General features: G+C 64.1%; 4 protein-coding genes across 14 annotated transcripts in view; 2 read left to right on the forward strand and 2 right to left on the reverse strand.

The window, feature by feature from the left end:
- The first annotated feature begins 3 nt into the window (after positions 1-3).
- On the forward strand, positions 4-3,206 carry RCE1 (Ras converting CAAX endopeptidase 1). Of its 5 annotated transcripts, none has more exons than XM_082748616.1 (8): positions 4-273; positions 411-513; positions 610-693; positions 954-1,032; positions 1,543-1,710; positions 1,839-1,910; positions 2,126-2,242; positions 2,540-3,206. In XM_082748616.1, exons 1-8 carry the CDS (start codon positions 89-91, stop codon positions 2,773-2,775), a joined length of 1,044 nt encoding a protein of 347 aa, XP_082604742.1. In that variant the 5' UTR covers positions 4-88; the 3' UTR covers positions 2,776-3,206. The 5 variants fall into 5 exon arrangements, with proteins under 5 accessions (XP_082604742.1, XP_082604744.1, XP_082604745.1 ...); XM_082748618.1 differs by having other exon boundaries at positions 2,180-2,242; XM_082748617.1 differs by having other exon boundaries at positions 68-273; positions 614-693; positions 2,137-2,242.
- Positions 3,207-4,827: 1,621 nt separating this feature from the next.
- Positions 4,828-20,889, reverse strand: part of PC (pyruvate carboxylase) — a 94,256-nt gene continuing 78,194 nt past the window's right edge. For all 7 annotated transcript variants that reach the window (XM_082748608.1, XM_082748612.1, XM_082748614.1 and 4 more), the window contains 12 exons: positions 19,294-19,476; positions 9,406-9,550; positions 8,984-9,073; positions 8,679-8,900; positions 8,056-8,212; positions 7,347-7,587; positions 7,006-7,255; positions 6,560-6,804; positions 6,296-6,475; positions 5,970-6,218; positions 5,541-5,681; positions 4,828-5,457 (listed from right to left, as the gene is read on the reverse strand). In XM_082748608.1, coding sequence (XP_082604734.1) covers positions 5,209-5,457; positions 5,541-5,681; positions 5,970-6,218; positions 6,296-6,475; positions 6,560-6,804; positions 7,006-7,255; positions 7,347-7,587; positions 8,056-8,212; positions 8,679-8,900; positions 8,984-9,073; positions 9,406-9,550; positions 19,294-19,476 — 2,352 coding nt within the window. In that variant the 3' untranslated portion in view covers positions 4,828-5,208. The remainder of the gene's footprint in view (positions 5,458-5,540; positions 5,682-5,969; positions 6,219-6,295; positions 6,476-6,559; positions 6,805-7,005; positions 7,256-7,346; positions 7,588-8,055; positions 8,213-8,678; positions 8,901-8,983; positions 9,074-9,405; positions 9,551-19,293; positions 19,477-20,889) is intronic.
- LOC309841309 (uncharacterized protein) lies at positions 10,103-13,547 on the reverse strand (the record flags this gene model as incomplete). The annotated part of the gene is made up of 3 exons (XM_082684194.1): positions 10,103-10,211; positions 12,246-13,432; positions 13,530-13,547. 3 exons carry the CDS (start codon positions 13,545-13,547, stop codon positions 10,103-10,105), a joined length of 1,314 nt encoding a protein of 437 aa, XP_082540320.1.
- Positions 13,194-16,564, forward strand: LRFN4 (leucine rich repeat and fibronectin type III domain containing 4). Its single transcript, XM_082748615.1, has 3 exons — positions 13,194-13,348; positions 13,829-15,187; positions 15,728-16,564. Exons 2-3 carry the CDS (start codon positions 13,839-13,841, stop codon positions 16,287-16,289), a joined length of 1,911 nt encoding a protein of 636 aa, XP_082604741.1. The 5' UTR covers positions 13,194-13,348; positions 13,829-13,838; the 3' UTR covers positions 16,290-16,564.

Genomic DNA, 20,889 nt, shown 5'->3' on the forward strand with positions numbered 1-20,889 from the left:
CCGGATGACGTAACCCCGCACTTCCGGCAGGCGCGGGTCGAGCGCCAGCGGGATCGCGTCACTGGTGCGCGCCGCGGGTCCGGGCGCGATGGCGGCGCTGGGCGGGGATGGGCTGCGCCTGCTGTCCGTGTCACGGCCGGAGCGGCAGCCCGAGTCGGCGGCTCTCGGTGGTCCGGGCCCTGGGCTTTGCTGCTGGGTGTCAGTGTTCTCCTGTCTCAGTCTTGCCTGCTCCTACGTGGGCAGCCTCTACGTCTGGAAGAGCGAGCTACCCAGGTGCGGGGGCTGCGCGCGCGGGCGGAACCCGCGCCTCCGCGAGGCGGGGCTGCGGGCGGAGCTTGGGAGAACCGGGGGCGGGGCCGCGCCGTCCAGAGGAGTCTGGGGGCCCCCAGAACTTACTGCTTCCTCCGTAGGGACCACCCTGCCGTCATCAAGCGGCGCTTCACTAGCGTCTTGGTGGTGTCCAGTCTCTCGCCCCTCTGCGTGCTACTCTGGAGAGAACTCACAGGCATCCAGGTGCGAAGGAGGTGGGGCAGAGGGCAAGAGGGGGTGGATCTTTGGGGTCTCTAGGGGAGGGCGAGCTAGACTGATGCCTCCTTTCCTGTGGCTCAGCCAGGCACATCCCTGCTCACCCTGATGGGCTTCAGGTTGGAGGGTATTTTCCCAGCAGCGCTGCTGCCCCTGCTGCTGACCATGGTGAGTGCTCTCGTTTTATTTTTCTCTTGGTATTAATGTGATTTTTCTTTCCATGCCCCCCCCCTTTTTAATCTTCATTGTGTCCGTCTTTGGACTGAAGGGTAACAGAACTTGTGAGATGGCCCTTGGTCCTCGGGTATGGATGGGTGGGAAATCCTGAGACCAGGAGGCTTGAAGTTTCGTGAGGCCTTTTCTGAGCAAGGGCAGTGGATTATGGCTTAAGCCTTTCCTTTTTTGATCGCCCGTTTTTCTGTCTCCAGATCCTTTTCCTGGGCCCACTGATGCAGCTCTCTATGGATTGCCCATGTGATCTGACAGATGGGTTGAAGGTTGTCTTAGGTGAGTCCTTAGGGCTGAAGGAAAAAGTAGGCACAGGCAGCCCAGTTCAGTGGAAGAAGGGAGTAAGCAGGCTCCTGGTGGGACTTGGACAGGAGATGAAGATGTTCTCTCTATAGCCTGTCTTAACATGTAGCAGACGGCCTGTTAAGAGTTGGTTTCTGCATTCATGGAGGTCCCTAGGAAGCTGTAGCGGTACTTTGTGTGGACTAAAGACCTTTCTTCCTTAACATTTGACTACTTCAAATCAGAGCTGGTCTTGAGTTCTGATTTTGATGTTTCCAGAATTTACTACCAGGATATCCTGCCTCAGTTACTACTACCTTTCTTTTTGGTCCTCTTGAAACATTTGTTTTATACTTGGTGTGGTAACAAAACTTGACTCTTCTTTGTTCTCAGGAGTATTGATGCCTGAGTTTGGCCTGGGAGAGGTTGTGGGAGAGGGGCCCTGGGGAGCCTCTAGGATCTCTGCTCAGTAGCTAATCACTGATTCGTCCTCGATCCCCTCCTTAGCCCCTCGCTCCTGGGCCCGCTGCCTCACAGACATGCGTTGGCTGCGGAACCAAGTGATTGCACCCCTGACAGAAGAACTGGTATTCCGGGCCTGTATGCTGCCCATGCTGGCGCCATGCACGGGCCTGGGCCCTGCCGTGTTCACCTGCCCACTCTTCTTTGGAGTTGGTGAGTTTGTCTAACCAAGTCCTGTTGAGATGCTCCCAGCACGAGCACCAGAAATGGGGTTTGGAGCAAGGGTGCGGCCTATGAGGCAGTTGTCGAGGAATGAGACCTAGTTCTTGCCTTCCTCCCAGCCCATTTTCACCACATTTTTGAGCAGCTTCGTTTCCGACAGAGCAGCGTGGGGAGCATCTTTCTGTCTGCAGGTGAGTCGTAGAAACCTTGCCTGGGGCAATCCTGGTTTGGGTGTGTAAGGGTGTCCCTGAAGGCAGTTCTGGAGGAAGACTTGGGAACAGAGGGATGTAGTGTGGGAAGGGCCCCTGGCCATGGGAGTTGGGGCGTAGAGGACAGCCATAGGTCCTGGGGGAGGCAGCCACTGCCCGCAGGGGGAAGGGGGTGTCTCTGGCTGATGGGTGTGCAGTGCTGGGGCAGAAGAACGTGCAGCTGTGGTCACTCGAGGCCTCCCCGTCTCCAGCGTTCCAGTTCTCCTACACAGCTGTCTTCGGTGCCTACACTGCTTTCCTCTTCATCCGCACAGGTTGGTCCTCAGTCTCTGACAGGTCCCCCGCCCCGGGGGAGCTCGGGCCCACAGGAGTGGGTGGGAGAGTGGGAATGCTGTGTTTGTGGTAGGAGTGCCAAGTGTCTTCCACTGTCGTTGAGACAGGCAGAACCAGGGCTTTCAGTCTGCTGAGGTCGGAGAGGTGGAAGGGAGCAGAGGCCCTGTGGTGTGTGGGTGGCCATTTATCTCCTGTTTCAGGAATGTGGGTGATTAGCCCTGGAAGGGCCCTGAGAGGGGTGGGGATGCTCCAAGAGCTGCTCTGTCTCCCCTCCCTAGGACACCTGATTGGGCCGGTTCTGTGTCACTCCTTCTGCAATTACATGGGCTTTCCTGCCGTGTGCGCTGCCCTGGAGCATCCGCAGAGGCGGCCCCTGCTGGCAGGCTATGCTCTGGGTGTGGGACTCTTCCTACTTCTGCTCCAGCCCCTCACGGACCCCAAGCTGTACGGCAGCCTTCCCCTTTGTGTGCTTTTGGAGCGGGCAGGGGACTCAGAGGCTCCCCTGTGCTCCTGACCCCTGCTCCTGACCCGTGCTCCCATGAACTCTCACGGGCTCCCCAGCCCCTCCCCACCAAGGGGTACTGCAGGGGAGGAGCTGGCTGGGGTCCCCGAGATCTCAGGAATTTTTGTAGGGGATTGAAGCCAGAGCTAGTTGAATCCCAGGGACCAAGAGAAAGGAGCAGATATCCAAAGGGTGCAGCCCCTCCAAAGGAGGTTGAGGAGCAGCTGGGAGTGAGGGGACAAGGGGCAGGTCCCAGGAGCTGTGCACTCCCTTCCTCACTTTGGACTGCTGCTTTTCTGAGCTCCTCTGCCCCCCTCTGCCTCTGAAAAGCTGCTCGGGGGTGGAATTTACAAAATCCCTCCCCCCAACTTCCCAGGGTTTTCTCATTGTCTTTTTGCATCAGGACTTTGTATTGAGATATTAAAGAGATTTAACTTGGGTAACATGGCCTTGGATCTTTGGGAATCAATCTGATTGGGTTCTTGTGTCCTCACCACCTTTCTTAGCTACTTTAAACCCTAAGCTCTGGGCAGTTCAGCCGGACAGGCACAGTTCCTGAAGTAAAGGGCAGGATGGGGTCCTCTGGCTGCCTTGGGTCTGCAGGCTCAGATGGACCTGGGACTAGAGGTGCCAGGTGTGAATTCAGCTCGACCTAGGGCCTGATGGCTCAGGATCAGGGAATGGAACCTCGGGCACTGATCCACGGTGGAAGCTCCAACCTGTGACCTGAGACGACAGAGGGCTGACTGGGCTCTCCACCGGGACCTCCCCGAAGTCTGCCAGCCTCACATTACAGAAGGAAGAACAAACACATTCAGAATGGGAAAGGAACCAGCTCAGTGTCACCTGGGAGTAGAGGCTTTTCTGGCTTGGACCTCTGCCACTGTGCCGCTAGTCTGGTCCCTGGAGGAACTCAGAACAAAGACTGCAGCCCTGAGAGCATCAAGGACCCCGCGGAACAACACTGGAACTCAAGGTTCATTCTTAGAGCTTTCTAGTGTTCTACCTGCCCTTGTGCTTGTGTTTCGGATAGTCTTCATTCCCCGCCTCTGGAACTTGAACTTTTAAGGAGTATTATACCTTGAGGTCTCACTCTAGACTGAAGATGGTTGCCCATCCTGTCCCGAGCCTGGTGGTTGAAAGGAAATGGGTGTGCAGTCCCTCCCCAGGGTACTGTGGGTTTAGCTGTGGCTACGCGACATTCACCTGAATCTAAAAGGTCATCATGATGGTCACACCTACCTTGCTGTGGAGAGCTTTCCTGTCTTCTGGCCTGTGTAGCAGCTGTTGGGGAGGCAGAGGAGGTGAGCATGGCCCTACTTTAGAGGGTACCTTTGGAGTCTTAGGGTCCAAAAAGGAAACCCAAAACTGTCCCCAAAATTAAGTTGTACCCCAAAAGCACGGGGCTGTGCTCTACCCCTTGCTCATGTTCCTGCTCAGGAACTGCCTAGTGCCCCCCCCATGTCACCTCTCCTGTGGGTGCTCAGGATGGGCAGCCATGCAGTCGGTCTGCTGTCCCCCTGCAGGTGAGGGGTTCTCCTGGAGGCTTGGTTAGGGAACGGGCAGAATGAGATCCTGAGACTCAGCCCACTACTCCTGACCGCCCACTAACACCCTCCTGCCCACCTCCAGAGTTTGGTGCCTGTTTACATCTCGGCCTCAGCTAATGGGGTGGGAGGTTGTCTCTGAGTTGAGGAAGTAAAGCACTCTGGTGGGGAAGCAAGGCCCCTGACAGATTGGGTCTGAACCCTCAGCCTCTTACTAGCTCTGGGGTCTTCGATGAGTTATTTAACCTTCGTAGGACTCCGTTTCTCTTTCCATGAAACAGGACTGACTCACTGTGTTCATGGGTGTTGAGTGCTTAGAGCAGCAACCCTTCCCACAACTTCTTAGCACAACTACTCCTGTTTGGGGTGTAAACTGCAGGCACTCCGTGGTGGCTGAAGCCAAGGCTGCTGTTCTCTACCCTCTAAGGAGGAAGACACAACTGACCTGCTCGTGCCATGGGGAGTCCCAGCAGGCAGCTCTGTCCCTCCGCTGAGTGGCGCTGCACAGGACCCGGTATGGAGGGGCAGGGGAAGCCAGTTTTATTGAGCAAAGTTCTCGGGACCTGGAGCCTAGGTCTCCTCCCAGGAGACAGGACCCCTAAACCTGCTCCCCCAGGTCTTCAGCCCACCTACACCACCACCTGTAATCTCCAACGAGGACAGGATCCTTGTTTGGCAAGAGATGACCATGTGAGCAGCTGTCCAGCAGGGAAGAGACAAGGCTGGAGGAGGGGAATGCGCCACAGCAGTGTGTCTCCTGCCACAAGCAGCTGAGGACAGGCGCTCCAAGGCTAGGCCTTTCTGCCCCCGGGCACTGTCTGGCCTGGGCCTGCCCTGGCAGCACAGTGTCTATGGAAGGCTTGGGGTGGGGATGGCCAGGCTGCCGACCTGGGGCAGATCACTCAATCTCCAGGATGAGGTCATCGCCCTCCAGTGTCATATCTGTGGTTACGTGGACCTTGCGGACTGTGCCCTCCATGGGGGACGTCACCACAGTCTCCATCTTCATGGCACTGAGCACACAGAGGGGCTGGCCCTTGGCCACCTTGGCCCCAGCTGCCACCTTGACGTCTATCACCTTCCCAGGCATAGGCGCCCCGATCTGGCCCTTCACGTCCTTCAGGGCCTTGGGATGGAAGTGCATCTCCTGCAGACGGGGCGGAGTGGGGGAGGCGTGAGGCACAGGCCCTCCCCGTCCCCACGCCCTGCCTGGCCCCGGAGGGACTATACCTTCATGGCCTGAGTGTCCTTGACCAGAATGGACCGCAGCTGTCCGTTGAGCTCAAAGAAGACCTGCCTCTGGCCGGCCCGGTTCAGGTCACTCACGGCGAGGGCTTTGATGTGCAGTGTCTTGCCCCGCTCCAGCTCCACCTGCAGGGAGGGCGAGGAGGCTCAGAGCTGGGGGTGGGGACAGCAAAACACACAGGCCTGGGCAGAGCAGCCCCCAGAGCCAGTCCCAGGCCAGTCCCCCAACCCTGGGCCTCGGCTCCTCACTTGCAAAGGCCTAGCCTCCTGGTCTCAAGGGTGCTTTGGGGACCTACAGCTTGTGAGGCGGGGCGACGGCCAAGCCAAAGCCTGGAGCTCTAGCTGTGCTGGTGTCCTTAGGGATTCAGGGGCAGGGGTCCTGGGGCGCAGTGTAGACAGGTGCCAGAGCCTGACCTCAAACTCCTCTGCAATTCTGGGTCCCTGCAGGAAGAGGCGGGTATTGAGGCTGTCCACGGGGCCAAAAGTAGCCGTGAAGTCCTTGAAGTGGGCAAAGACATCTGGATATATGGCCGCTGAGAGCACATCCTCTGGCGTCACCTCCTCCCCATGCCGCTCTATCAGCTCCTTCTCCAGCATCTGCAGATCCAGGGGTGGGAGGGAGGCTCCAGGCCGCCCCTCCACCCTTGGCAGGTCCTTTAGCACCTGGGGAGCAAAGCAGGGGGTCAGGTCTGATGCTTACACCCAGCCTCCCCCTCCCAGACTGTGCTGGGCCTTCCTACCTTAGAGCGAAAGGGCTCAGGGAACCCCCCGTGGGGAATGCCAATGTAGCCCTGCAGGAACTCTACCACGGAGCGGGGGAAGGACAGTTCTTCTGCCTGGGCTTCAGCCTCCGCCCGGCTCAGCCCATTCTGCACCATGAACTGGGCCAGGTCCCCCACGATCTTGGAGGACGGTGTCACCTGAAAAGAAAATCCCCTGGGTTAGGACACCTGGTGCCTTATGGATGCCCAGAAGCAGGGATAAGAACACTGGGGAAGGCTCACCTTGATGAGGTCACCCAGCATCTGGTTGGCCTCTACATAGGCTTTCTTGACCTCCTTAAACTTGGAGCCAAGCCCCATGCTGTGGGCCTGGAAGTGCAGGTTGGTGTACTGGCCCCCTGGGATCTCGTTCTCGTATACGTCCGAATTCCCAGACTTCATGGTGGCCGTGCAGTCAAAGGCCGCGTACAGTCCCCGGGCCCCCTCCCAGTACTCACTGTAGTCAAACACACGCTCCAGAGGCACCCCTGCAGGGAGGCCAGGGAAACAGCCTAAGCTCCCAGGTTCTCTTCCCAGCACCCCAGGGCCAGCTCAGGTCCCAGCTCAGGTGTGGGGCACGGAAGGCAAGGTCAGGAACTAACATCTGGATTCTAGCACAGGCCAGACGCCACCAGGACTCTGAGGGCCACAGCTGGGAGGGGAGGGTCATGCACCCTCGCTGTTCCTACCTGTGTCCAGGGGAGTCCCTCGGGTGCAGGCCACCAGGGCCCCCATGCTGGGCTGTGACGTCATCCCGGACATGGAATCAGCTGCCACATCCACCACATCGGCCCCAGCCTGGGCACAGGCCAGCATCGCTGCCACACCTGCCCCGGATGTGTCGTGCGTGTGGATGTGCAGCGGGAGGTCGGGGAACCGGTCCCTGAGGGAGCTGACCAGCATGGTGCAGGCCGCCGGCTTCAGCAGCCCCGCCATGTCCTGGGGCAAGGAGGAAAGCAAAGGCGGTAAGGGGGGGGCAGGTAAGGGCCTGGGGGGGGCCTGGGGAGTCCTGGGGCGGGGGTCCAGGCACCTTGATGCACAGGATATGGGTGCCGGCTCGCACCAGCTCTTCGGCCAAGCCCATGTAGTACTGTAGCGAGTACTTGGTGCGGCTGGGGTCGGCCACGTCCCCGGTGTAGGAGATGGCGGCCTCCACCACGCCGCCGGCACTGCCCGCGGCCTCCATGCCCAGGAGCAGATTGGGCATGTAGTTGAGGGAGTCAAAGACCCGGAAGACGTCCATGCCGTTCTCCTTGGCCACCTCACAGAACCTGAGTGGGCAGGAGAGCCCGAGGGTCAGTCCCACCTCACGGCCCGCCGCACCTCCCGCTCCGGCTCTGGCCTGGCAGGGGGAGGGGCACCCACTGAGCCAGTGAGGGGGGGGGCGGGGTGGACAAGGCCTTTTCTGGGGTAGGCTGGGCAGGGTCACCCCGGAGGCACGTGGCCCCCCAGAGCTGTCCTGCCCAGGTCAGAAGACAGCGGGCCACGCCCCGCGGGAGTGACGGTCTGAGCGGGAGAGCGGGCACCGAGCGAGCACTCGCTCCCGCGAGTTTTTAGTCCTTCCAGTTCTCCAGGCGTCAATTCTACACTCCACGAGATGCCAGATGGCAGCCCTCGCTGGGGACAGCCAGGAGGCTCCGCGCCAAGCCCCCTGCGGGGAGCACAGGCCATCGCAGTGTGGCGCGGCACGCGTGGGGTCACGCGCCAGTGTCTGCCCGCGCCCCTGACCCCAGGCTCACTTGAAGACCACGTTGTCGGGGTAGTTGGTGTAGCCCACGGCGTTGGCCCCCCGCAGCAGCATCTGGAACGGGATGTTGGGGATGAGCTCGCGGAGCTCCTGAAGCCGCCGCCAGGGACACTCGTACAGGAAGCGCATGGCAACATCAAACGTGGCTCCTGCGCGGGACCGAGAGGCCCGGGTCAGCCGCTCACTCCCCTGGGACTCCACCACACCCTGCAGCTCCGCGGCTGAGCCCCGGGCCCGCACAGCCGTCCCGCACGCCTTCCGGACCCCCCTCCTTCCCACCCCAGCCCCGGCCCCAGCCCTTGCAGACTTTTCCCTTTGCGGCTCCCAGGGTAGCTCAGAACAGTGTCCTCTGCGCCCCCTTTCACAGCCTTGCGGCCAGTTCTCTGTGCTGGGACGAGCAAGCTGGTGGCTCCTCCCTGTCTTTGAGCTACTGGGGTCTCAGCTCTGTGAGGCGTGTCCGGAGCGGGCACCAGTCGCTGCTGAACAAATGAACACACGCCTCGCGCACCCCCCACTGATTTCCTCGGTGTGAACGTCTCTAGCTTCCGGAGTGGCCACACTGATACCCGATTCCTTCCGGGGGCTGCCCTGGCCTCCAGCCCTCCCCCGGCCTACCTCCCCAGTTCTCTATGCTGAAGAGGTTGCTGAAGTTGTGGGCGACGTAGGGGGAAATCTTTTTGAGATCGTGCGTTCGCACGCGAGTGGCCAGCAGGGACTGGTGGGCATCCCGGAAGGTCGTGTCCATCAGCAGCAGCCCCTCGTGGTTCCGCACGGCCCGAGCAAAGCCCTCCGGCCCCTCCCGCAGCAAGATGTCTCGGAAACCGGCCGGGGGCGGGCCTAGGGCAGACCGGGGTGTCAGCAGCTGTCCCGCAGGCAGCCACCTCCCGTCTCCCCGAGTTGGCACAATGAATCTCACCTACCTATGGGCACCGCGGGGACAAGAGGGTCCGTGGGGCTGGGGCTGGCCTTGACGGGGATTGGGGTGCTTGGGCCATTCACCATGACATGACCTAGGGAGGGAGGAAGTGGTGGGATGAGGCCAGGCGGGGGAGAGTCCCACAGGAGGGCAGAAGTGACAGCGGACGGGCCTGGGGATGATGGCTCCTCCCGGACCCCCAGGCCTCTCCAAAGCCAGGGCCTCCTGGATCCACGCAGTGGGGACCTACTGACGGCCGCATGGACGGAAAACGGGGCATCTCCGAGATCCGGAGCAAGGAAGGAGGTGGGCAAGGTGGGAGGGTGAAGCCAAGGAGGGCGGGACCGCGGGGGCTGGGACTCTTCTAGGCAGGGGGTCAGGAGCAAGGCCTCTGGGAGGGGAGAGCAGGGCAGTCCGGGGTCAGACCGAGGTAGTGCAGCAGCTTCTGAGCCCGGTTCTGCGCAGGCCGCAGCTGGAACAGGTCCGGGTTCTCGTCGATGAACTGGGTGTCCACGGTGCCCGCCAGGAACTGCTGGTTGTTGAGCACGTTCTGCAGGAAGGGGATGTTGGTCTGCAGGACAGAGCGGGGAGCGTCACCATGTAGCACGGGTGGGGAAGAGGCGGCCGAAGGTGCCAGCCACCCTAGACCAGCAGAGCCCCCCTGCCACCCTGTCCCCCAGGATACTAGGCTGAGGTCTGAGGCCTCCCTGTGGGATGACACTGTCCCATCTCACCAACCCCCTATCCTGGCAAAGTGCCCTGAGTGTCAGAGGGCTGAGCCCACCCCCCCCCCCGCCCGCCCAACCGTGCTCCCCCCAGAACAGGTGCTGAATCACTTCCTCCTTCCTCAGTGATCTGGAAGTTCGTTCCTCCCTTCCACACAGCCCAGGAAACGGGTCAGGCCTTTCCCACAACCCTGCGACACACGGCAGCCATGCTCCCCTTCCCAGTCATGCTTCTTGACAGATGTCCCTACGCCCCCCACCCCTAACAGCCGTACTCGGGCGGCCTCAGCTCCATCGCGGCGGCCAACTCCTACGGCCCTCTCCCACCTGGGCACTGTTGCCCTGGGCTTCCAAGACCTCCTGCTCTCCTCCTCCCCAGTCCCCACTGGGGGCTCCTCTCACCCCTGCAGGATGGAGTTCTCAGAGCTGTCACTGGGCCTCTTCTCCTCACACAGCACATTCTCCCCGGGTGCCTCATCCTGGACTTCCAGCTCCTGAGCCAAGACCCTAAAGTGGAAATGCCTCCTGGGCACCTCTCCTTGTGCGGCCCTCACACAAGCTCACCATGTCCGAAGTCCGCTTCCCTCGCCCGCCGTCCTCTGCCTTCTGCTGGGTGCTCACTGTCCACCCCGTCACCCCAACCTACGCTCCATCACACCCAGCAGCCACTCCTGTGTCACTGGCCAGGCCAGATGGTTCTACCATGGTCACCTCTAGACTCTATGAGCCCTTGTCTCCAGACATGTCATCTGCCAGGCTTCAAAGTCACGGCCCCCTCCAGCCACACCGGAGTCCGCCTCGTGAGCTCTCATGCCGCCACACCTCTGCACCTGCCTGGTAGGCTCTTCCAGGAAGTCTGAACTTGAAGGCCTCTGGCGGTACCTCCCCCTCTCTAGCCGGGATCAGCTGTTGCAAAGTGCCTCCTGGGCGTCAGCTTTCGCTGGTCTGCGCTCTTCCTACACCTGCGAGCCCTGGGAGCGTTCTGGGGCAGGGCTGCTGCAGGACGTGCCTGTGTCCACCTGCTTTGTGCCCAAGGGCCCTCTTTTTCTTTTTTTTAATTTTATTTATTTGACAGAGAGAGAGCGAAGGAAAGGGAACACAAGCAGGGGAAGTGGGGAAGGGAGAAGCAGGCTCCCCACTGAGCGGGGTGCCTCATGCGGGGCTTAATCCCAGGACCTTGAGATCATGACCTGAGCCAAAGGCAGCCGCTTAACCCACGGAGCCACCCTCCCCCCGCCCCTCATTAAACTACTAGGTGGCAGCTTCAAGCTGAAGTCGGGCAAGTCCAACCCAGAGGCCACATGGTGGCCTGGAAGCCAGCACGGAGACATGTCCCATGACTGCGCCACCTCCTGGGTGGAATTGGAGCATGCACTGCCTGTGAGCACAGGCAGTCACTTCAGATAAGGTATCTCTGTGTGTCATCCACTCATCATCTCTGTCGGCAACTTCAACAGGGACTCATGCTTCTGGGCCCTGCTGCTACTCCGAGAAGTTTTACCTGTCACCCCCTCCACCCTGGGCTCCTAAAGCCTGAAAGTCCAGGCGGAAAGGGTGCCTCCCCCAAAGTCACTGCGGAGTGGGACTCCGCCAACACTGCCTCATGCCTCTCTGGTGCGACAGAGTGGCAATCTGTCCCTGAGACTAGTCCCTGCCCCTCCTAAAGAGATGGAGCTTTTCATCCGGCCCAAGGCACAGCATGTGAGAAGATACAAGCAGCGAAGCCATCTAACGAACCTAGAACCACATGCGGGTAAGAGGGATTCTCAGAGGCCTCCCCTGGTCCACCCTCCGTTGCCCCATGTGTAGACCCCTCCCCCTTGGAGATTTTGTGGGGGATCAGTCATCCCTCTGAACGGTGAGCTCAATGCGGGCACAGCCAGGACCATCCGTTCCTGATGTGCCCCTACTCTCAGCACAGAGCGGCTTGTGAGGGATGCCAGCAGACTGTGTTGCGAGGGAATGACAACTCTCCGGGAGGTGAAGGGAGGAGCTACCCCCACTGCTGAGCGCCAGAGTGGACCTGGGCCACACTCCAGTGCCTTCCTTCTGCAAACGCAACAGCTGAGGCCCTGGGAGCAGCAATGGTCAGGAAAAGCTTCCAGCTGCCAGGCAGCTGCGCCCCTCAAAGGCGACATCTCTCCTCTCGGCCCCACGACGCACGTGCGGACGTGTCATTCATACCCCTTGGCCAAAACGAGTGAAGTGTTTTCAGCGGTTCAATAACTTGCCTAAGGTTACCTGCTGCACGGGGCAGAATCGGAATTCCGTTTCCCAGGGCTCCTGGCCCCCCCCCCCAGTCCCTAGGAATCACGTCTGGAGGGAAGGGGCAGGGGCGCAGGTGGGGGTGTCCGGGGAGCCTGAGGACTAGGAGATACCTGGAGAAGTGGCGACTCGCTTCCCGGAGGACCAGAGCGCGCTGGCTGGCTCCGAGCACTCGGCGCGCCCACCGGAGCCCCGGCCCTCGCAGGGAGGAAGCCGGGAACCCTCCTCCCACCGCACCCCCGGCCGGGAGCCCCTTCTTAGCCCAGAGGAGCTCACCCCCGGGCGGCCTCCCAGCCGCACAGCCTGACCGGGGGAGGGGGGGGAGGGGCCGCGGGCTCGGCGAGGACCACTGACGCGCGGCTGCGAACGGCGTGCAGCCGCCGGCCTGCTGGGAAGCGGCGCCGCGCCGACCAATCGGGCCGGAGGCGGAGACCGGTTGGCTCCCGAGCGTGCCGGGCGGGGCGGCGAGGCCGGGCGGGGGAGCGAGGGGCGGGGCGCGGCACCAGCCGGGAGGCCGAGCCCTCTCCGCCCCACCCCGCAGCCGGCCTGCCGGGGGCGTCGCCCCAGCCCCTCACCGCCCCCCCCCCCCACCCCAGGCCCCGTGCCTGTTGGGGACCCTCCACGTGACTCGGTGATGCAGAACGGTTATGACCTTCAGCGTGTGTCTGTGAGGGTCCCAACAACAGTGCGGGTTTGCGCCCGGCCCTGCCTGTGGGTGCGGGGACGTGTGGGTGTGTGGGCATGTGTGGGTGTGTTGGGGAGGGTGCCCGGCGACATGTGACAAAGGCTCCCGTCTCTGGGAGATGGTGAAGGGGCCCGCGAGCCGGCGCTTTGTCTGGCTGTCTGCGGAGTGACGGCTGGCGCGGCGGCGGCGGGCGCCCGTGCGGTGCAGGATGCCGGGGCGCCAGGGTGGCCGGGGGCGCGCGCGCCTGTGCCAGGGTGAGTGCGCTGCGGCAGCGCCGGGGGACTGCGCGGCGGGCCCGCGCCAGCCCGGGCCTCGGGCGTGACCGGGAGCCACCCGTGGGCGCTGCAGTGGCCGCGTGTCCCCGTGACCTCAGGAGCCAGCCGGCCCGGGTGGATCCCCGTGCGCCCCTCCCTGTCCGCCCTCCACGTGCGTGTCCGCGGAGCGCGTGCTCGCCGGCGCGCACCCGCCTGCCTGTCGCTGCCGCCGCCGCCGCCGCCGCCGCGAGCCGCCGGGAAAAGGTGCCGGGAACCGAGAGAGCCGGGGCCGCGGGCCCGAGCGCCATGGGCAGGAGGGCGCGCGGCGGGCGGCCGGTCAGCCCCGGGCCTCGCCCCCGCGGGAGAGCCGCCTGGAGTCGGCGGGGGCTGGCCAGGCCCACGGGGAGGCCGGCCCGCGCCCCTTGAGCTACAGACACCAGGTGAGGGGGCCGCGGGGCACGGCAGCGGTAGCTGGCCAGGGAGGGGCGACGGGCCACGGGAGGGGCTGGGAGGGGGCGCCTTCTCTGGCGGGGGAGGGGATGGCGCGGAGGGAGGGGGCTGGCGGTTCCTGGAGACGCCAGAGAAAGGAAGTTCCGGGACCCTCCCTGCTCTAGTGCCCACCTCCGCTTCCTGCCTCATGCTGCACCTTGTCCCCAGAGCCAGGACCCCCCTACCCGCTTGGGAAATGTGACCTTTATTCCGGGGGTGGGTGGGGGGAGGCTGGCCCTGCAGGCCCCAGCCTTCTTTCTGCCCCTGGGAGAGGGGGAGAGTCCTGGGGCCTCTGGCCCTGAGGCCACCCCCCCCCCCACACACACATACCCAGGCCAGGCTCTGGAAGCTGGCCCTTGAGACTGGGCGGTGGGCACAGGGGGCACCTGCACCTGCCCCACCTGTGCCTGGGCTCCGGCCCTTCCCTGCAGGGCGCTCACCATGGCCCCGCCACTCCTGCTGCTGCTGCTGGCCAGCGGAGCGGCCGCCTGCCCACTGCCCTGTGTCTGCCAGAACCTGTCTGAGTCGCTCAGCACCCTCTGTGCCCACCGAGGCCTGCTGTTTGTGCCACCCAACGTGGACCGGCGCACAGTGGAGTTGCGGCTGGCGGACAACTTCATCCAGGCCTTGGGGCCGCCAGACTTCCGAAACATGACGGGGCTGGTGGACCTGACACTGTCCCGGAACGCTATCACCCGCATCGGGGCCCGCGCTTTCGGGGACCTGGAGAGCTTGCGCTCCCTGCACCTGGACGGCAACAGGCTGGTGGAGCTGGGCTCCGGCAGCCTCCGCGGCCCCGTCAACCTGCAGCACCTCATCCTCAGCGGCAACCAGCTGGGCCGCATCTCGCCTGGGGCCTTCGACGACTTCCTGGACAGCCTGGAGGACCTGGACCTGTCCTACAACAACCTGCGGCAGGTGCCCTGGGCGGGCATCGGCGCCATGCCCGCGCTGCACACCCTCAACCTGGACCACAACCTCATCGACGCGCTGCCCCCGGGCGCCTTCGCCCAGCTCAGCCAGCTCTCCCGCCTCGACCTCACGTCCAACCGCCTGGCCACGCTGGCCCCCGACCCGCTCTTCTCCCGGGGCCGCGACGCCGAGGCCTCGCCCGCCCCCCTGGTGCTGAGCTTCAGTGGGAACCCCCTGCACTGCAACTGCGAGCTGCTGTGGCTGCGGCGGCTGGCGCGGCCCGACGACCTGGAGACGTGCGCCTCCCCGCCGGGCCTGGCCGGCCGCTACTTCTGGGCCGTGCCCGAGGGCGAGTTCTCCTGTGAGCCCCCGCTCATCGCGCGCCACACGCAGCGCCTCTGGGTGCTGGAGGGCCAGCGGGCCACGCTGCGGTGCCGGGCCCTCGGCGACCCCGCGCCCACTATGCACTGGGTCGGCCCTGACGACCGGCTGGTTGGCAACTCCTCCAGAGCCCGGGCTTTCCCCAATGGGACCCTGGAGATCGGAGTGACGGGCTCCGGGGATGCAGGGGGCTACACCTGCATTGCTACCAACCCTGCCGGAGAGGCCACAGCCCGGGTCGAGCTCCGCGTGCTGGCCCTGCCCCACGGCGGGAACGGCAGCGCGGAGGGGGGCCGCCCGGGGCCCTCGGACATTGCTGCCTCGGCCCGCACCGCCGCTGAGGGCGAGGGGACACTAGAGTCTGAGCCAGCTGTGCAGGTGACGGAGGTGACTGCGACCTCAGGGCTGGTGAGCTGGGGGCCGGGGCGGCCTGCAGACCCCGTGTGGATGTTCCAGATCCAGTACAACAGCAGTGAGGACGAGACCCTCATCTACCGGTGAGGGTGCGGCCCGCAGCCCCCGCATGGCTCCCTCTGGCCCTCAGAGCCCCCTCTAGCCCTCCCAGACTTGGCCACTTCCACACACCCCTCCTCAGCTTCTGAGCTCCCTGCAGAGAGGGGGCGGCGGGGGGCAGGCACCAGGGAGAGGTGGGAAGTGCCCCATGGGGTCCTCAGTCCAGGCCTCTTGGCGTTTGGTCTCTGTGCAGAGGCGCACAACCCTGGGCCGCGCGCACCGCCTTCTTTCTGGCCCTGGCCACGTGCCACGTGCCTCCACACCGCCTCCCCCGCTTGCCCTGGGCTTGTGCATCCACACACTCGCCCGTCCAGCCCCGTGCTCTGTCCCCAGCTGCACACACTCGTGCCTGTCTTGGCTTCTCGGCCTTCTGGAGTAAACCGAGGCCCAGGTGGTCCCAGGGGAAGGGAGTGTTCCCAGGAGGGAGCTGGGAGCCGGGGGTGAGGGTGGGGGCGGGTGCCGAGGGGGCGGGGGCTGGGGTCAGAGCCCGGACCTAGGCTCTGACCACCCACCCCTGCCCACAGGATTGTCCCGGCCTCCAGCCACCACTTCCTGCTGAAGCACCTCGTCCCCGGTGCCGACTATGACCTCTGCCTGCTGGCCCTGTCACCTGCCGCTGGGCCTTCCGACCTCACAGCCACTAGGCTGCTGGGCTGTGCCCACTTCTCCACGCTGCCGGCTGCACCCCTGTGCCACGCCCTGCAGGCCCACGTGCTGGGCGGGACCCTGACCGTGGCCGTGGGGGGTGTGCTGGTGGCTGCCTTACTGGTCTTCACTGTGGCCTTGCTGGTTCGGGGCCGGGGGGCCGGGAACGGCCGCCTCCCCCTCAAGCTCAGCCACGTCCAATCCCAGACCAATGGAGGCCCCAGCCCCACGCCCAAGGCCCACCCACCGCGGAGCCCACCACCGAGGCCGCAACGCAGCTGCTCCCTGGACCTGGGAGACGCCGGCGGGTGCTACGGTTACGCCAGGCGCCTTGGAGGGGCCTGGGCCCGGAGGAGCCACTCTGTGCATGGGGGGCTGCTCGGGGCAGGGTGCCGGGGGGTGGGGGGCAGCACGGAGCAGCTGGAGGAGAGTGTGGTGTGAGGGGAAGGGAGTGAGCCCGGGGTGGGCCGGGAAAGGGGCACAGAGCCTGGGACCGGCAGCCGCTGGGCCCGGTGGGTCAACACGGCCTGGGAGTCCCTCCTGATTTTACCCTTGGTACCTCAGGCCTCCTTTGTACTTGGCAGGACAAGGGGCCCTTGCCCCAGTTCTGGCCTCCAGGCCCGCATTCCTCTGACGGGTGCTCACAGCCGCCGAGGCAGGGCTGCAGCCACCAAGCAGGAGTCTTGTTTTTCTTTATAATAAAATTGTTGCGTACACCTCTGTGCTAGCCTTGTCTTGTCCTGCTAGGCTCCCTGACGGGGGAGGGGGACAGGTGGGCCAGTAGACACCCCCAAACAAGACAGGGTCAGGTTCAGGGCCACTAGCCCCACAGAGGTGGCCCAAAGAGCTCAGGGTGCCCTTGGCCTTGCCTAACAGCAGGTGCTTGGGGCTGGCGCCTCCTGTCCCAGGTGAGCCAGACCGGCCCCTCGAGAAGGGGAGGGGCTGTGCTGGAGCCCTCTGGGCCCGGTGCCTGCACCTCTAAGTGCAGAGAGCACCCCTTCCTGGCACGACATGGGCAAGATGGGACGGCCTCGTGGAAGCACGGACGCCGGGCAGCACAGAGGGCCACGGGCACGAGGGCCACGGCACCGCCCTTCAGTGCGAAGGGACCTTTGGCTGGCAACACTCCAACTCTGTATAAAGTTCCCATGGCTTCCACTGGAGACCGCCTCACCACTTCCCAGGGCAGCTTCTGGATTTGTACCCTGTTACCCCAGAAGGACTGGAAAGGCTTACAATTCCACTGCTTTGGTATCAGCCCAAGACCTGGAAGGTTCGTCAGTCCTAGAGGTCCTGAGCACCAGCTGCTCCACTGGTTTCCCCCCCCACCCTGCTTCTTCCCGAGGCTTCGCTCGAGGCTTGTCTGGAAAGCCTGAGTCAAATGGTTGCTGGACACGGGAGCGGCAGACGCTGGGATGAGGAGGCACTGCCCTGCTTTTGTTCCCCACCTCGACAAGCTGCAGTCCGGGGGGCGCGGCCGGGCCCTGCTCTAACTCCCCTTGACCAAGACCCCTGCCGGCCTCTGGCCCTGGGCACAATCCCGGCTCCCAAGCGTCAGCTGGGAGGATCCGATGCTCCCGACACGAAAGACAGCGGACGTGGGGCTCTCCACGGCGCTTGGCCCCCCCAGACGCTTTAAGAACATGAGATGCCTGAGCGCCAGCGCAGATGGCAGACACCGGCACCCCACAGCCCGTGATGCGGCCCGGACCACAGTGGCCGCCACACCTGTGCCAAGGAGCACACAGTGCCCGTGTGTGAGGCCTGCCGGGTTCGAGCGGGCAGCCCGCGGAGAGCTGGACGACGGGCATGTGCGCGCACACGTGGGCCGCCAAGCCCCCACCCCGGCGTGTCTGCAGTTCACTCACACGTGAGCCCGGACATGGCCCAGGGGAGATCCCGGATTAAATAAATGAAACAAGGTCCTCCGCGGAACAGCACGAGAACAGGAACCCTCCAAGGGGCCGCGGGGAGAAGGCGGAGGCGGCCCGGGGCTGAGGGGAGGGGGGCCTGGGGTGTGCCGGGCACGGAGCTGCCGGGCCTGGACGGCTCTCGATGTGGCAGGAGCCCATAGCCTCGCTGGGGTGCACATCTGGGGAGGACTCTGGTGCCCCAAGGAACCAGAAACATACATCCCACAGCTGGCCTTCCCACCTTCCTCCTGGTGAGCCCCGGGACCCCCGCCTCCCTTCTCTGCCCTCAGCACCCTAGGGCAGGAGGTCCTCGTGAGCCTGCCAGGCTGGGGGACGGGGAGGGTCTGATGACCTGGGCACACAAGCGTAGGGACCAGCGGTAAGGACAACAGGCCAACGAGGGCAGGCAGGTGAAGGGTGGGGTAGTCGGGCCCCATACAAGGGTCATGGCACATACTGGCCCCCAGAGCTTCCCCAGGACACCATGCTGGAAACATCAAGGCCCCTAGGGAGGACGTCACGACACATCTCTGTGTGCGCAGGAACCCCCAGACCAGGAGCCCGGAGGCTTCCCATGGGAGAGCACCGAGACCCCAACACTTGGGGAACGGCCACCGCGTCTGAGGTGGGCCACGGGCCTGAGGGGAGACGGCTGACCCCCCACTGGCTCTGCAGGTCCCCTGCCTCCCTCCTCCCCTCTCAAGTGCTTTTTCAACAGGCTTCTGCACCCACTGGAGCCCCTGCCAGGACACGTCAGAGCCGCGCCGGTGCGTGCAAGGACGGGCCCCGGGCACGGCGAGAGGACAGAGGGGCTGGGTGGCACAGTCCGCTGCGGCGGGACCCTCCTCCCTGCCCTCGTGCCGCAGGGCCTCTGCAGGCAGCCCCTGGCCCGGGGATGCCCACGGATACGCAGGCAGAGCCGGCCTCCGGGACAGGACAGCATGCGCCTGTGGTTTCGTCTCCGGCTACAGACACCGGGAGCCAAGAAGCCACCGAGGATGTCAGGTCCCTGCCTGGCAGCTGAGCCCCGGGCCTCCCCCCGGCCTCCCTCAGACCTCCGGCTGCTGCCTCCTCCCCTGGCTGTCCCAAAGGCACCCGACATGACACCCACGTGCCAGGCCAGGGGACAGGGCAAGGAGGGCCGGCGGGGGGCTCACTTTATGCCAAGGGACCTCTTCCGCACGGGCTGTGCTCTCTCACCCAGGGTCTTCCTGGGACTCAGAACTACCTGGCGAGCGTGTTCAGAATGCAGGCTCTGGGCCCCCCACCCCAACCGATGAGATCAGAATTTCCAGACGGGAGACCCGTGATCTGCTGACCGAAAAGCCTCCAGGTGATCTCCCCTAAGAAGGACAAGCAGGAGCATGGGGCTCCCCGGAGCAAGACTCCCGGCTCTGGCCGAGGGCCCCGAGTACCCGAGCACCCGAGGAGCCCAGGCCCACTCCCAGGGTGGCGGAGGGGCCCAGCCCCAGCAGAGCAGCCAGGAGAGTCGCCGTGCGGCCAAGGGGCAGGCCCAAGGGACGGCCTCTCACCTTTACACCTCGGACCCGGAACTCGGCAAGGGCTCTGCTCATCTTGGTGGCAGCCGTAGGGTGATCTTTGCCGTGCGCGATGACTTTGACGAGCAGGGAGTCGTAGTGTGGGGAGATGACAGCCCCTTGGAAGGCCGACGCGTTATCCAGGCGGATGCCCATGCCCTCTCCGCTCCGGAACACCTGTGGACGGGGGTGGACAGAGTCAGGAACCGGGTCGGGAGCGGGAGTCCGGATGCGGCCCCCAGTCCAGGCTGGACGTGTGCGGGTGGGGCCGGGCGCCAGGCCTAGCACAAGGGGCGCCAGCTCTGGCTGGGGAAGTTCTGCCTCATTCCCACCAGTGAAGCCCGGGGCATCCCACCTTCTCTGGCTGCCACATGGTCACCGTATCCTTCCCCTGAGAGAAGCTGGCAGGGGAGGAGGCGAGAAAAGGCGCAGGGGAGGACCCCCCCGGCCAGCCCCAGGCCCGCACGCCCCGAGCCCAGGGCGGGTGCAGAGCTCCGCAGAGCACAGAAGAGGGGCCCCTGGGCAGGCCGCAGCCGGATGCCCTGACCTTCCTCCTGCCTGCATGACCAACCCTCCTGCCTCTTAGGCTCACTGATCCCATGGACATCTGTGCCCACCACATGCCAGGCACCAAGGTGAGCAGTTAAAAGAGGACCCCTGATCCCAGGGGCTCCCAGGCTGCTGGGCACAGGTGGACGAACAAGGAACTCGGACTGGTGACAGGGACATCGCAGGACACGAGCAGGACAGGGAGGGAAGGCAGGCCAAGGGGTTTTAACATGTGCTGTGAAGCGATGGGGAAGCCCTCAGTGTCCCCCCACTTTCCCTTCCTTCCAAGAGGGGAGAATGGGAGGGGGAGGGCGCAGAGGCAGAGGAGATGCGACGAGCGGGGAGGAGGCGGCCCCGGGGCTCTCGGGAGAGCAGGTCCGGCCCGCACGCTCCGAGGGGGAAGCAGGGCAGAGCGGTGCGGGTCCTGCAGCCGACTCGCGGGGGCGGGCGGGGGTTCCAAGTCCACGGCTGGATGGGGCAGGGCCCCGGGGGACAGAGGTTTAGCGTGTCTGGGGTAACAGGTACAGACACGAGAGCCCACACCCGGGCCAGGGGACCCCCGTGAGGCACGGGGAGGGGGCACGGGGAGCGGGGGGGACGGCCCCGGGACACGGGACACCCACTGCACCAGGGTTCTGCTTCTAAGGGACACAGGCCTGTGTTCGATAAAAAGGAACTTAATAAAATATTTAAGGGCGAACACTCAGCTGTGAGCAGGAACTGTCAGCTAAAAATATTCTGTGGTAAACCAGGCTCCGAGGAGCCAGAACGTGGAAATGGAGGTGGAGGAAGGCCACCGGGCGTCGCAGGGCTGCCCCTTCCCCACTGAGGGCAGACAAGTCAGGGCCCCCGCTGGACAGCATTCCGGCCTTCAGGCTGGCCCCCACCTACAGGCTTCGACTGTTCCAGAAATGGAATTCCAGTGGCAGCTCTGCCTCAAGCCTTCCGGCTCCGCAACTGTCAGAATCCAGCTCTCCCGTTCCCTCCCCGCATCACTTGTTTCTCAGAAGCCTAGTATCCGCCTCCAAATCAGCCTGGCCC

The sequence above is a fragment of the Mustela nivalis genome, assembly GCF_964662115.1.
Source record: "Mustela nivalis genome assembly, chromosome: 9".
Classification (NCBI taxonomy): Eukaryota; Metazoa; Chordata; class Mammalia; order Carnivora; family Mustelidae; genus Mustela; species Mustela nivalis.